This window comes from Podarcis vaucheri (genome assembly GCF_965113315.1).
Source record: "Podarcis vaucheri genome assembly, chromosome: 1".
Lineage (NCBI taxonomy): Eukaryota > Metazoa > Chordata > Lepidosauria > Squamata > Lacertidae > Podarcis > Podarcis vaucheri.
The window spans coordinates 78,146,478-78,161,585 of record NC_138759.1 but is presented as its reverse complement, the minus strand read 5'-3'; the positions used below and the strand labels follow the sequence as shown (position 1 = coordinate 78,161,585).

The 15,108-nt window shown below is 50.3% G+C and overlaps 1 protein-coding gene across 1 annotated transcript in view; it reads left to right on the top strand.

Moving 5' to 3' along the window:
• LOC309540531 (mucin-5AC-like) overlaps positions 1 to 15,108 on the top strand; it is a 64,099-nt gene that overhangs the window by 28,326 nt on the left and 20,665 nt on the right. Inside the window, exons 25-30 of the mRNA XM_082237487.1 lie at positions 1,287 to 1,443; positions 1,883 to 2,011; positions 2,418 to 2,562; positions 3,141 to 3,184; positions 3,273 to 3,461; positions 4,256 to 14,548. Of these exons, the coding sequence (XP_082093613.1) occupies positions 1,287 to 1,443; positions 1,883 to 2,011; positions 2,418 to 2,562; positions 3,141 to 3,184; positions 3,273 to 3,461; positions 4,256 to 14,548 (10,957 nt within the window). The remainder of the gene's footprint in view (positions 1 to 1,286; positions 1,444 to 1,882; positions 2,012 to 2,417; positions 2,563 to 3,140; positions 3,185 to 3,272; positions 3,462 to 4,255; positions 14,549 to 15,108) is intronic.

Below are 15,108 nucleotides of genomic sequence, written 5' to 3'. Positions count from 1 at the left end.
ATTCCAGTTCAGTTAGTTAATTCAGCAGTTTTTTCCCCTCTTTATTTTTATCTTAATCCTTTAACTTAATATAACTTTGAGTTCTCACCTGTTATTAATCCATTTTTCATACACCTTTAAAACATTGCTGCTTAAACCACTTAACTTCATTCTGACATCATTCTAACATTCATTAACTTTGCAATATTTCTGTAAATAGTCTTTAAATTTCTTCCAATCTTCTTCCACCGACTCTTCTCCCCAATTTATTGCCTTCTTTTGCTAATCAATTCTTGATGTGAATATTCAACTATGGAACTTTTACCACCCCAATACAGCAGGCAAGATACATGTGCATAAATCGAATTTTGCTTACAGGCCTGTATTTGTGCCAATGCAAAAAGATAATGGGAGGGCAGTTCCAGGTCTGTGCAGTCTTTTGGGGGGAAAGAGTGGGTATGGGAGTCAGTCTGGATACCCCTTCCCCTCCCCTCCTCTCTCCAAGAGGTGATCCACGCTGCCTGAATGAGCAGTGCTCATATTCTTCAGCAAGTTGCATGAGCACACCAGTCGGTGTACAGTCTTCTGTATGAACACTCTGGATCCGAGCCTCTATCTTCACCACTTAGAGCAAAGTGTGAAAGGATGTTAAATGTGCCTTCCCATTGCACCTTAAGGTTTTGGGGGTATTTTTTAAAATGCAACTAGCACTCCCTGAAAGGACACTTTTCATGGATAGACATTTTAGATGTGAACTTCTCGCTGACTTTGAATTTCTTACGTTCCTTATGTTTTAGTTTTTGTTACGCTGTATGCAAATATTTAATGTACAGTGGTACCTCGGGTTACATACGCTTCAGGTTACACACTCCGCTAACCCAGAAATAGTGCTTCAGGTTAAGAACTTTGCTTCAGGATAAGACCAGAAATCGGGCTCCGGCGGCGTGGTAGCAGCAAGAGGCCCCATTAGCTAAAGTGGTGCTTCAGGTTAAGAACAGTTTCAGGTTAAGAACGGATCTCCAGAATGAATTAAGTACTTAACCCGAGGTACCACTGTAAATAGAATCAGCTGGTGTGGTGGAGGGGCTGATAATTACTGTTTACACATTAAATGCAAAGATGCATTCAGACCTCATATTTAGTTTGGCCCTTTGGATCTTTTGCACACTAGCCAACAATCTATGAAAGCAATTGCAAACCCAGGGGGTGGGGATATTACCAACAACTTCTCAATCATACTATCGCCCATGGAACAAACTTAGGAAATGTCAGCAGGACCCATAGCTGATGCTTCAATGTTTTAACAGGTTGAGCCAACAAGATATTACGAAGCTTGTGTAACTGATTCCTGCGCTTGTGACACGGGGGGAGATTGTGAATGCTTCTGTACAGCTGTAGCTGCGTATGCTCAAGCATGTAGTGAATTTGGAGTGTGCATATCATGGAGAACACCATCATTCTGTCGTGAGTATTGGACCACACTTGAATGTATACTGGAAGTGGGAGGAGGGTGAAGGGGAAATGAGATATTAGCTTCAAGATAATTTTTCCATTAGATATATATGACAATAAACAGCACACTGAAGAAAATGTCTGGATTTGTGTGTGTGTGTGTGTGTGTGTGTGTGTGTGTGTGTGGTACAGTACTGTGAATACCTTCAATGAATCAGCAACTGCCTAATGTAGGATTATTGATATAACTATGTTGTAATAAATAGAAATAACTACATTCATTTTCAGTGCTTTCTTCATGCCTTTGCTTCCCACCTTCTTATCAGTTTAGGTATTGGCCTCATGAGCATACTTTGTCATGGTGCCCACCATTATTTTAATGGCATTGACAGCAATACAGATCCATGGTGGAATGTCTGGTCCTCAACCTTTTTCTTTCGGTTCCCCTTAGCAATGTTCTGTGATTATTACAATGATGAACGTGAATGTGAATGGCACTACAAGCCTTGTGGAGCCCCATGCATGAAGACATGCAGAAACCCAAGCGGGAGATGCCATTATCAGTTGCCTGGCTTGGAAGGTAAGAAGACTTCTAGTGACTTATAGGGTCATTAAGCCAGCTATGCACAACATTTAATAGGTTTCAAGTTTGGGGGAGTGTTGTTGGTTGTCTAAACCAATAGAAAATAGGTCACCTTGTGTTCTCATCTTTTTGGGTTTCAAATGGCTTGCAGTCAGGCTTAAATTCTATGAGCCAGCCTAGATGTGATCAAGGGCTCATTCGACACACCTGCAAATGACCACAAGCTTTTTCCTTTCATGGAAACTTGGAAGCATGTGGAAAAGCTATTGGTGGAAAGATCCCAGCACTGGACCAATGACAAATATTAATTAAAATACCCCCCCCAAAGTAAATAAAATGGAATTGCTTTCTTGACAGATTTTATATATTGCTCTTACCTCCCTCACACCTTCCTTTGTCTCAGGCTGCTACCCACACTGTCCAGCAGACAGGCCTTATTTCAATGAGGATGAGATGACGTGTGTTGATGTGTGTGGCTGTTATGATGATCAGGGTAACTATCATCCACTAGGAAAAACATTTGACTCAAGAAAGACATGTCAGGCATGGTAAGTTTGTATAGCTTGACAACACTAAGATAAATGATCAATTACAGTAGCACCTCCAGTTACGTTACTCTCGGTAACGTAAACTTCAGGTTGTGAAAGCAACAAACCTTTTCATCGGGTAGCGAAAACCTTGGGATCCGGCTGGACCTCCAGAATGGATCCCGTTCGCAACCGGAGGTACTACTGTACTCTGTATACCCCTTGAGATGTTATTCTTGTTGATTCTAGAATGAATCTTGTTGCTCTGATTGCATCCTTTATCATATACTCACAATATACCATTAGAATGAAGTATGCTGAGAATCTAATTGACTGAAGTAATATTTTAAATTGGATTTTACATACACAATAAATCCCAAAAACCAGAACAAGAAAATTATTAGAATGTTCCTATTTGCAATTCAGTGTGAAAGTGGTAGATGAAATCACAGACAAGAAGTCGTACGGTAAATGAATGCTTAAGGGGGCAGGGGAAAAACTATGAAATTAACTTCCAGACCAAACTAAGTAGAAAATAAACAGCAGAATACAGTTTTATGATTCCTGGGTCTCACATTTTCCTATCATTTTTTTTACAGTACATGCACCAGTAAAGGCATAGAGTGTAACTACGATGCCAAAGGTAAGCTGTATGTAGTGAGTTATGAATGGCACCTTATATCATATTTCATATGATGTTACCTGACCATTCTTACTCTGTCAATTTTCAGCATGCTACTGCTATTATGAAGGAAAGACATATATCTACAAGGATGTCATCTACAACACCACAGATGGCTTGGGCTGGTGCATGATTGCAACGTGTGATGTCAATGGAACAATCCACAGAGAACTATTCAGATGTGGTGGGACTACCACAATACCACCTACAGTTTCAACTACAACACCAAGTGAAGCAGGTATTTCAGTCCAAATCTTTTGCTTCAACTCTTTCCAAACTTCGCTGAGAGAAGTTCCATTGAACACAGTGAATAATACTTCTGAGTAGACATGCACTGCACCACACCAAAGAGCAGAGAAGCAGCTCCTACCACTGCAGTAGTAGCACAAATAGCACCACATCTTGGGTCAGCTGTTAAAATCAGAGGTGCCATACAACACCACACAAAGGGACAAATTCAACTAAATACTTCTGTTAATAGAGCCAGCACAAATGAGTCCCACTAGTGCAACAGGGCTTGTACTAATGGAGCAATCTCCTTAGCGCTACTTAGGTATTTGAGCCAGCTCCATAACATAATTTTTTACCAATTATCTCAACCAAACTAGATGTAAATGCGACATGATCAAAAGCAAGCATTTATAAACAAAGTATGTAAGAAAACGAAGAAATAATGAAAAACTTTACAAATCTTCTATAACATAGGAAAACATCCCCAAATACACCATGTTAGTATTTTTTGTTACATGTTGCATATATTATTTTAAAATAAAAATATACAAGATGGAAATCAACATAAAGTTAAGTTGAAGGTTCAATCAGCTCAAGCATGGCAGCTCCCCAGATGGAATGATCCACTTCCACCAATGTGCTCTTCTGGTTCCCCCCTCCCCCCAAATCCCTGCCTCATCTACAGAAAAAACTTGGGAGAGAGGTTACATGGGAGAAGGAGAGAGGAGGCAGATAACAGATAGGGAGATTTATGATCTAAATAAACCGGATTAAAATAACCAGTGATGTTGTTTCTTACAGAATCCACTACAGCGCAAACAACAGTATGTGTCCATAGAACATGTGAATGGACAGAATGGTATGATGTCAGCTACCCTAAATTTGGACGAGACAATGGGGATTATGAAACACCAGAGAAAATAAGAGATAGAGGAAACAAAGTATGTAATATGCCAGATGAAGTGGAATGCAGAGCTCAGCGCTTTCCTAATGAAAGCATAGAAACCCTCGGACAAAAGGTACAATGTTCCAAGTCTAACGGTTTGATATGCAACAATAAGGATCAGACACCACCAATCTGCCTGAATTTTGAAATCAGGTTCCTATGCTGCATATACACACCATGTGGTGCATCAACAACTGCAGCAACACCAGAAATAACAACAGCAGGATCCAGAACTACATCTAAAGTGACAGGTGGCATAACAACCACCCTGGCTCCCCTTGTTACCACTACGCCAGGAAGCACCACTACCAGTTGCCAACCCAAATGCCAGTGGACCTCTTGGTTCAGTTTTCACACTCCAAGCTCCGACCCTGGGGATGGCGATCGCGAGGACATTAAGAGCATCCAGGCATCGGGCGGTACCATCTGCGAGCACCCTCAAAAGGTGGAGTGCAGAGGAGTGGACTACCCAGAGCTCAGCGCATCTGAACTTGGACAGAACATGATCTGCGATAGCAACACTGGACTCCTTTGTGAGAATGCCAAACAGACAGGGAAGTACAAGGTCTGTTACGACTATGAGATGAGAGCACTGTGTTGCGACTACAAGCACTGTGAAACCACGCCAGCGCCACTGGTCACAACAAGTGCCACCACCACAGAAGCCCCAGGTAGCACGGTGGGCAAGAGCACGGCTCCAGCATCCTCCACGGGCTCTACGCCACCTCCTGTTGTCCATACCACCACCGAAAGCACCACCCTTGTTTCCACAACACCGGGAGTAACCACAGGAAAGCCAACAACCACAGAAACACCAGGCAGCACGGCAGGCAAGAGCACGGCTCCAGCATCCTCCACGGGCTCTACGCCACCTCCCGTTGTATTCACCACCACCGAAAGCACCACCCTTGTTCCGACAACACCAGGAGTTACAACAAGAAAGCCAACCACCACCACCCACTCAACGCCGCTTTCCACCCTCCCTCTCACAACACCAGGCTCAGTCAGCACTGCTGCCGTCTCCACTGGAGTGGTCCCCACTGTGACAGCTACAACACTCCAGTCCACTCCTGTTTCCAAGCCTTCCTCAACAATACCCACCACAGGGACCACTGCACAAACCCCTCCAGGCCTGCTGACCACTACAACCACCCTGGCTCCCCTTGTTACCACTACACCAGGAAGCACCACTACCGGTTGCCAACCCAAATGCCAGTGGACCTCTTGGTTCAATTTTCACACTCCAAGCTCCGACCCTGGGGATGGCGATCGCGAGGACATTAAGAGCATCCAGGCATCGGGCGGTACCATCTGCGAGCACCCTCAAAAGGTGGAGTGCAGAGGAGTGGACTACCCAGAGCTCAGCGCATCTGAACTTGGACAGAACATGATCTGCGATAGCAACACTGGACTCCTTTGTGAGAATGCCAAACAGACAGGGAAGTACAAGATCTGTTATGACTATGAGATGAGAGCACTGTGTTGCGACTACAAGCACTGTGAAACCACGCCAGCGCCACTGGTCACAACAAGTGCCACCACCACAGAAGCCCCAGGTAGCACGGTGGGCAAGAGCACGGCTCCAGCATCCTCCACGGGCTCTATGCCACCTCCTGTTGTCCATACCACCACCGAAAGCACCACCCTTGTTTCCACAACACCGGGAGTAACCACAGGAAAGCCAACAACCACAGAAACACCCGGTAGCACGGCAGGCAAGAGCACGGCTCCAGCATCCTCCACGGGCTCTACGCCACCTCCCGTTGTATTCACCACCACCGAAAGCACCACCCTTGTTCCGACAACACCAGGAGTTACAACAAGAAAGCCAACCACCACCACCCACTCAACGCCGCTTTCCACCCTCCCTCTCACAACACCAGGCTCAGTCAGCACTGCTGCCGTCTCCACTGGAGTGGTCCCCACTGTGACAGCCACAACACTCCAGTCCACTCCTGTTTCCAAGCCTTCCTCAACAATACCCACCACCGGGACCACTGCACAAACCCCTCCAGGCCTGCTGACCACTACAACCACCCTGGCTCCCCTTGTTACCACTACGCCAGGAAGCACCACTACCGGTTGCCAACCCAAATGCCAGTGGACCTCTTGGTTCAATTTTCACACTCCAAGCTCCGACCCTGGGGATGGCGATCGCGAGGACATTAAGAGCATCCAGGCATCGGGCGGTACCATCTGCGAGCACCCTCAAAAGGTGGAGTGCAGAGGAGTGGACTACCCAGAGCTCAGCGCATCTGAACTTGGACAGAACATGATCTGCGATAGCAACACTGGACTCCTTTGTGAGAATGCCAAACAGACAGGGAAGTACAAGATCTGTTACGACTATGAGATGAGAGCACTGTGTTGCGACTACAAGCACTGTGAAACCACGCCAGCGCCACTGGTCACAACAAGTGCCACCACCACAGAAGCCCCAGGTAGCACGGTGGGCAAGAGCACGGCTCCAGCATCCTCCACGGGCTCTATGCCACCTCCTGTTGTCCATACCACCACCGAAAGCACCACCCTTGTTTCCACAACACCGGGAGTAACCACAGGAAAGCCAACAACCACAGAAACACCCGGTAGCACGGCAGGCAAGAGCACGGCTCCAGCATCCTCCACGGGCTCTACGCCACCTCCCGTTGTATTCACCACCACCGAAAGCACCACCCTTGTTCCGACAACACCAGGAGTTACAACAAGAAAGCCAACCACCACCACCCACTCAACGCCGCTTTCCACCCTCCCTCTCACAACACCAGGCTCAGTCAGCACTGCTGCCGTCTCCACTGGAGTGGTCCCCACTGTGACAGCCACAACACTCCAGTCCACTCCTGTTTCCAAGCCTTCCTCAACAATACCCACCACCGGGACCACTGCACAAACCCCTCCAGGCCTGCTGACCACTACAACCACCCTGGCTCCCCTTGTTACCACTACGCCAGGAAGCACCACTACCGGTTGCCATCCCAAATGCCAGTGGACCTCTTGGTTCAATTTTCACACTCCAAGCTCCGACCCTGGGGATGGCGATCGCGAGGACATTAAGAGCATCCAGGCATCGGGCGGTACCATCTGCGAGCACCCTCAAAAGGTGGAGTGCAGAGGAGTGGACTACCCAGAGCTCAGCGCATCTGAACTTGGACAGAACATGATCTGCGATAGCAACACTGGACTCCTTTGTGAGAATGCCAAACAGACAGGGAAGTACAAGATCTGTTACGACTATGAGATGAGAGCACTGTGTTGCGACTACAAGCACTGTGAAACCACGCCAGCGCCACTGGTCACAACAAGTGCCACCACCACAGAAGCCCCAGGTAGCACGGTGGGCAAGAGCACGGCTCCAGCATCCTCCACGGGCTCTACGCCACCTCCTGTTGTCCATACCACCACCGAAAGCACCACCCTTGTTTCCACAACACCGGGAGTAACCACAGGAAAGCCAACAACCACAGAAACACCAGGCAGCACGGCAGGCAAGAGCACGGCTCCAGCATCCTCCACGGGCTCTACGCCACCTCCCGTTGTATTCACCACCACCGAAAGCACCACCCTGGTTCCGACAACACCAGGAGTTACAACAAGAAAGCCAACCACCACCACCCACTCAACGCCGCTTTCCACCCTCCCTCTCACAACACCAGGCTCAGTCAGCACTGCTGCCTTCTCCACTGGAGTGGTCCCCACTGTGACAGCCACAACACTCCAGTCCACTCCTGTTTCCAAGCCTTCCTCAACAATACCCACCACCGGGACCACTGCACAAACCCCTCCAGGCCTGCTGACCACTACAACCACCCTGGCTCCCCTTGTTACCACTACGCCAGGAAGCACCACTACCGGTTGCCAACCCAAATGCCAGTGGACCTCTTGGTTCAATTTTCACACTCCAAGCTCCGACCCTGGGGATGGCGATCGCGAGGACATTAAGAGCATCCAGGCATCGGGCGGTACCATCTGCGAGCACCCTCAAAAGGTGGAGTGCAGAGGAGTGGACTACCCAGAGCTCAGCGCATCTGAACTTGGACAGAACATGATCTGCGATAGCAACACTGGACTCCTTTGTGAGAATGCCAAACAGACAGGGAAGTACAAGATCTGTTACGACTATGAGATGAGAGCACTGTGTTGCGACTACAAGCACTGTGAAACCACGCCAGCGCCACTGGTCACAACAAGTGCCACCACCACAGAAGCCCCAGGTAGCACGGTGGGCAAGAGCACGGCTCCAGCATCCTCCACGGGCTCTACGCCACCTCCTGTTGTCCATACCACCACCGAAAGCACCACCCTTGTTTCCACAACACCGGGAGTAACCACAGGAAAGCCAACAACCACAGAAACACCAGGCAGCACGGCAGGCAAGAGCACGGCTCCAGCATCCTCCACGGGCTCTACGCCACCTCCCGTTGTATTCACGACCACCGAAAGCACCACCCTGGTTCCGACAACACCAGGAGTTACAACAAGAAAGCCAACCACCACCACCCACTCAACGCCGCTTTCCACCCTCCCTCTCACAACACCAGGCTCAGTCAGCACTGCTGCCTTCTCCACTGGAGTGGTCCCCACTGTGACAGCCACAACACTCCAGTCCACTCCTGTTTCCAAGCCTTCCCCAACAATACCCACCACCGGGACCACTGCACAAACCCCTCCAGGCCTGCTGACCACTACAACCACCCTGGCTCCCCTTGTTACCACTACGCCAGGAAGCACCACTACCGGTTGCCAACCCAAATGCCAGTGGACCTCTTGGTTCAATTTTCACACTCCAAGCTCCGACCCTGGGGATGGCGATCGCGAGGACATTAAGAGCATCCAGGCATCGGGCGGTACCATCTGCGAGCACCCTCAAAAGGTGGAGTGCAGAGGAGTGGACTACCCAGAGCTCAGCGCATCTGAACTTGGACAGAACATGATCTGCGATAGCAACACTGGACTCCTTTGTGAGAATGCCAAACAGACAGGGAAGTACAAGATCTGTTACGACTATGAGATGAGAGCACTGTGTTGCGACTACAAGCACTGTGAAACCACGCCAGCGCCACTGGTCACAACAAGTGCCACCACCACAGAAGCCCCAGGTAGCACGGTGGGCAAGAGCACGGCTCCAGCATCCTCCACGGGCTCTACGCCACCTCCTGTTGTCCATACCACCACCGAAAGCACCACCCTTGTTTCCACAACACCGGGAGTAACCACAGGAAAGCCAACAACCACAGAAACACCAGGCAGCACGGCAGGCAAGAGCACGGCTCCAGCATCCTCCACGGGCTCTACGCCACCTCCCGTTGTATTCACCACCACCGAAAGCACCACCCTGGTTCCGACAACACCAGGAGTTACAACAAGAAAGCCAACCACCACCACCCACTCAACGCCGCTTTCCACCCTCCCTCTCACAACACCAGGCTCAGTCAGCACTGCTGCCATCTCCACTGGAGTGGTCCCCACTGTGACAGCCACAACACTCCAGTCCACTCCTGTTTCCAAGCCTTCCTCAACAATACCCACCACCGGGACCACTGCACAAACCCCTCCAGGCCTGCTGACCACTACAACCACCCTGGCTCCCTTTGTTACCACTACGCCAGGAAGCACCACTACCGGTTGCCAACCCAAATGCCAGTGGACCTCTTGGTTCAATTTTCACACTCCAAGCTCCGACCCTGGGGATGGCGATCGCGAGGACATTAAGAGCATCCAGGCATCGGGCGGTACTATCTGCGAGCACCCTCAAAAGGTGGAGTGCAGAGGAGTGGACTACCCAGAGCTCAGCGCATCTGAACTTGGACAGAACATGATCTGCGATAGCAACACTGGACTCCTTTGTGAGAATGCCAAACAGACAGGGAAGTACAAGATCTGTTACGACTATGAGATGAGAGCACTGTGTTGCGACTACAAGCACTGTGAAACCACGCCAGCGCCACTGGTCACAACGAGTGCCACCACCACAGAAGCCCCAGGTAGCACGGTGGGCAAGAGCACGGCTCCAGCATCCTCCACGGGCTCTACGCCACCTCCTGTTGTCCATACCACCACCGAAAGCACCACCCTTGTTTCCACAACACCAGGAGTAACCACAGGAAAGCCAACAACCACAGAAACACCAGGCAGCACGGCAGGCAAGAGCACGGCTCCAGCATCCTCCACGGGCTCTACGCCACCTCCTGTTGTCCATACCACCACCGAAAGCACCACCCTTGTTTCCACAACACCGGGAGTAACCACAGGAAAGCCAACAACCACAGAAACACCAGGCAGCACGGCAGGCAAGAGCACGGCTCCAGCATCCTCCACGGGATCTACGCCACCTCCCGTTGTATTCACCACCACCGAAAGCACCACCCTTGTTCCGACAACACCAGGAGTTACAACAAGAAAGCCAACCACCACCACCCACTCAACGCCGCTTTCCACCCTCCCTCTCACAACACCAGGCTCAGTCAGCACTGCTGCCGTCTCCACTGGAGTGGTCCCCACTGTGACAGCCACAACACTCCAGTCCACTCCTGTTTCCAAGCCTTCCTCAACAATACCCACCACCGGGACCACTGCACAAACCCCTCCAGGCCTGCTGACCACTACAACCACCCTGGCTCCCCTTGTTACCACTACGCCAGGAAGCACCACTACCGGTTGCCAACCCAAATGCCAGTGGACCTCTTGGTTCAATTTTCACACTCCAAGCTCCGACCCTGGGGATGGCGATCGCGAGGACATTAAGAGCATCCAGGCATCGGGTGGTACCATCTGCGAGCACCCTCAAAAGGTGGAGTGCAGAGGAGTGGACTACCCAGAGCTCAGCGCATCTGAACTTGGACAGAACATGATCTGCGATAGCAACACTGGACTCCTTTGTGAGAATGCCAAACAGACAGGGAAGTACAAGATCTGTTACGACTATGAGATGAGAGCACTGTGTTGCGACTACAAGCACTGTGAAACCACGCCAGCGCCACTGGTCACAACAAGTGCCACCACCACAGAAGCCCCAGGTAGCACGGTGGGCAAGAGCACGGCTCCAGCATCCTCCACGGGCTCTACGCCACCTCCTGTTGTCCATACCACCACCGAAAGCACCACCCTTGTTTCCACAACACCGGGAGTAACCACAGGAAAGCCAACAACCACAGAAACACCAGGCAGCACGGCAGGCAAGAGCACGGCTCCAGCATCCTCCACGGGCTCTACGCCACCTCCCGTTGTATTCACGACCACCGAAAGCACCACCCTTGTTCCGACAACACCAGGAGTTACAACAAGAAAGCCAACCACCACCACCCACTCAACGCCGCTTTCCACCCTCCCTCTCACAACACCAGGCTCAGTCAGCACTGCTGCCGTCTCCACTGGAGTGGTCCCCACTGTGACAGCCACAACACTCCAGTCCACTCCTGTTTCCAAGCCTTCCTCAACAATACCCACCACCGGGACCACTGCACAAACCCCTCCAGGCCTGCTGACCACTACAACCACCCTGGCTCCCCTTGTTACCACTACGCCAGGAAGCACCACTACCGGTTGCCAACCCAAATGCCAGTGGACCTCTTGGTTCAGTTTTCACACTCCAAGCTCCGACCCTGGGGATGGCGATCGCGAGGACATTAAGAGCATCCAGGCATCGGGCGGTACCATCTGCGAGCACCCTCAAAAGGTGGAGTGCAGAGGAGTGGACTACCCAGAGCTCAGCGCATCTGAACTTGGACAGAACATGATCTGTGATAGCAACACTGGACTCCTTTGTGAGAATGCCAAACAGACAGGGAAGTACAAGATCTGTTACGACTATGAGATGAGAGCACTCTGTTGCGACTACAAGCACTGTGAAACCACGCCAGCGCCACTGGTCACAACAAGTGCCACCACCACAGAAGCCCCAGGTAGCACGGTGGGCAAGAGCACGGCTCCAGCATCCTCCACGGGCTCTACGCCACCTCCTGTTGTCCATACCACCACCGAAAGCACCACCCTTGTTTCCACAACACCGGGAGTAACCACAGGAAAGCCAACAACCACAGAAACACCAGGCAGCACGGCAGGCAAGAGCACGGCTCCAGCATCCTCCACGGGCTCTACGCCACCTCCCGTTGTATTCACCACCACCGAAAGCACCACCCTTGTTCCGACAACACCAGGAGTTACAACAAGAAAGCCAACCACCACCACCCACTCAACGCCGTTTTCCACCCTCCCTCTCACAACACCAGGCTCAGTCAGCACTGCTGTCGTCTCCACTGGAGTGGTCCCCACTGTGACAGCCACAACACTCCAGTCCACTCCTGTTTCCAAGCCTTCCTCAACAATACCCACCACCGGGACCACTGCACAAACCCCTCCAGGCCTGCTGACCACTACAACCACCCTGGCTCCCCTTGTTACCACTACGCCAGGAAGCACCACTACCGGTTGCCAACCCAAATGCCAGTGGACCTCTTGGTTCAATTTTCACACTCCAAGCTCCGACCCTGGGGATGGCGATCGCGAGGACATTAAGAGCATCCAGGCATCGGGCGGTACTATCTGCGAGCACCCTCAAAAGGTGGAGTGCAGAGGAGTGGACTACCCAGAGCTCAGCGCATCTGAACTTGGACAGAACATGATCTGCGATAGCAACACTGGACTCCTTTGTGAGAATGCCAAACAGAAAGGGAAGTACAAGATTTGTTACGACTATGAGATGAGAGCACTGTGTTGCGACTACAAGCACTGTGAAACCACGCCAGCGCCACTGGTCACAACAAGTGCCACCACCACAGAAGCCCCAGGTAGCACGGTGGGCAAGAGCACGGCTCCAGCATCCTCCACGGGCTCTACGCCACCTCCTGTTGTCCATACCACCACCGAAAGCACCACCCTTGTTTCCACAACACCGGGAGTAACCACAGGAAAGCCAACAACCACAGAAACACCAGGCAGCACGGCAGGCAAAAGCACGGCTCCAGCATCCTCCACGGGCTCTACGCCACCTCCCGTTGTATTCACCACCACCGAAAGCACCACCCTTGTTCCGACAACACCAGGAGTTACAACAAGAAAGCCAACCACCACCACCCACTCAACGCCGCTTTCCACCCTCCCTCTCACAACACCAGGCTCAGTCAGCACTGCTGCCGTCTCCACTGGAGTGGTCCCCACTGTGACAGCCACAACACTCCAGTCCACTCCTGTTTCCAAGCCTTCCTCAACAATACCCACCACCGGGACCACTGCACAAACCCCTCCAGGCCTGCTGACCACAACAACTACCCTGGCTCCCCTTGTTACCACTACGCTAGAAAGTACATCTACTGTGTGCCTCCCCAAGTGTAACTGGACCTCCTGGTATGATTTGCACCGTCCTACCAGCAGTCCAGATGATGGCGATATAGAGAATTTTGAGACCATCCGAAAAGCTGGAGGAAATATTTGCAAACATCCACAAGACATTGAATGCAGAGCTGAGAATCACCCTGATGTCAGCCTGTATCTGCTTGGTCAGGAAGTGCAATGTAACCTCCATGTTGGACTTTTGTGCGAAAATTCAAAGCAAACAGACAAGATGTGTTATAACTTCCAGGTTAGATACCAGTGCTGTGAATACAAGCCCTGCCATCCTAGCACAACACCACTGAGCACACCTGCTGCGTCTACCACAGAAAAACCTGGCAGCACGGCAGGCAAAAGCACAGCTCCAGCATCCTCCACGGTTTCTATGCCACCTCCCATTGTATTTACCACCACCCAAAGCTCCACTCTTGTTTCCACAACTCCAGGAGTAACCACAGGAAAGCCAACAACCACAGAAACACCAGGCAGCACTGCTGGCAAGAGCACAACTCCAGCATCCTCCACAGCTTCTTCACCACCTCCCATTGTAGTCACTACCACCCAAAGTACCACCCTTGTTTCCACCACTCCTGGAATTACAACAGGAAAGCCCATGACCACCATCCCTTTCTCAACCCCTGGCTCCGTCAGCACACCTTCCATCACTTCTGGAGTGGCTTCCACCGTTTCAACCACATCTCTTCCATCTACCCATGTTTCCAAACCTGTGTCGACGATATCCACTACTGGGATTACTGTAGAAACAGCAACTGTCCCTACCAGAGTGCCATTTTCCACTAAGCCTTTGGTCGTTGTTACAACAGGTAATTACAGAATGAATCTGCATATCATGGTATGAAAATCTTGTTACCTTTGGTAAATATTCCAACAGTTAAATTTATTACATGTTACTCAATTACAGGTGTCATGCCAAATGTTAGCAAATTGTTTCATATTAATGGGGGCTTGGTGATCTTATTTCATATACCACCCTTTTCAAAAATTGGTATCCCAATTATGAAACTTAGTGTCTATCAGCTAGCAACTTATCAAAAATGTTTGCCTAGATCTCAGTGTGCATTTTTCAAAGAAGTTTTCAATGCTATTACAAGTAGTAGATAGCTCTCTGGCTAGATATTTGGAATTTTATTAACAGCACCTTTGGACTGGAGGGGTGTGTTTCTTGATACTGGGAGGAATATAGCTGGATTCCCCTGTTTCTTGATAGTATGGTAGGTGTATAATAAGAACAGCAAGTAAGCAAAGTATTGATCTGATCCATTAAACTGGTTTTTGTAGTACAATTATCAAGTTAAATTCTCCAGCCCTAAAGATACATGTAAGTCCAGTTGAGCTCAGTTGGAATTCTGAATTGTTATGCTTC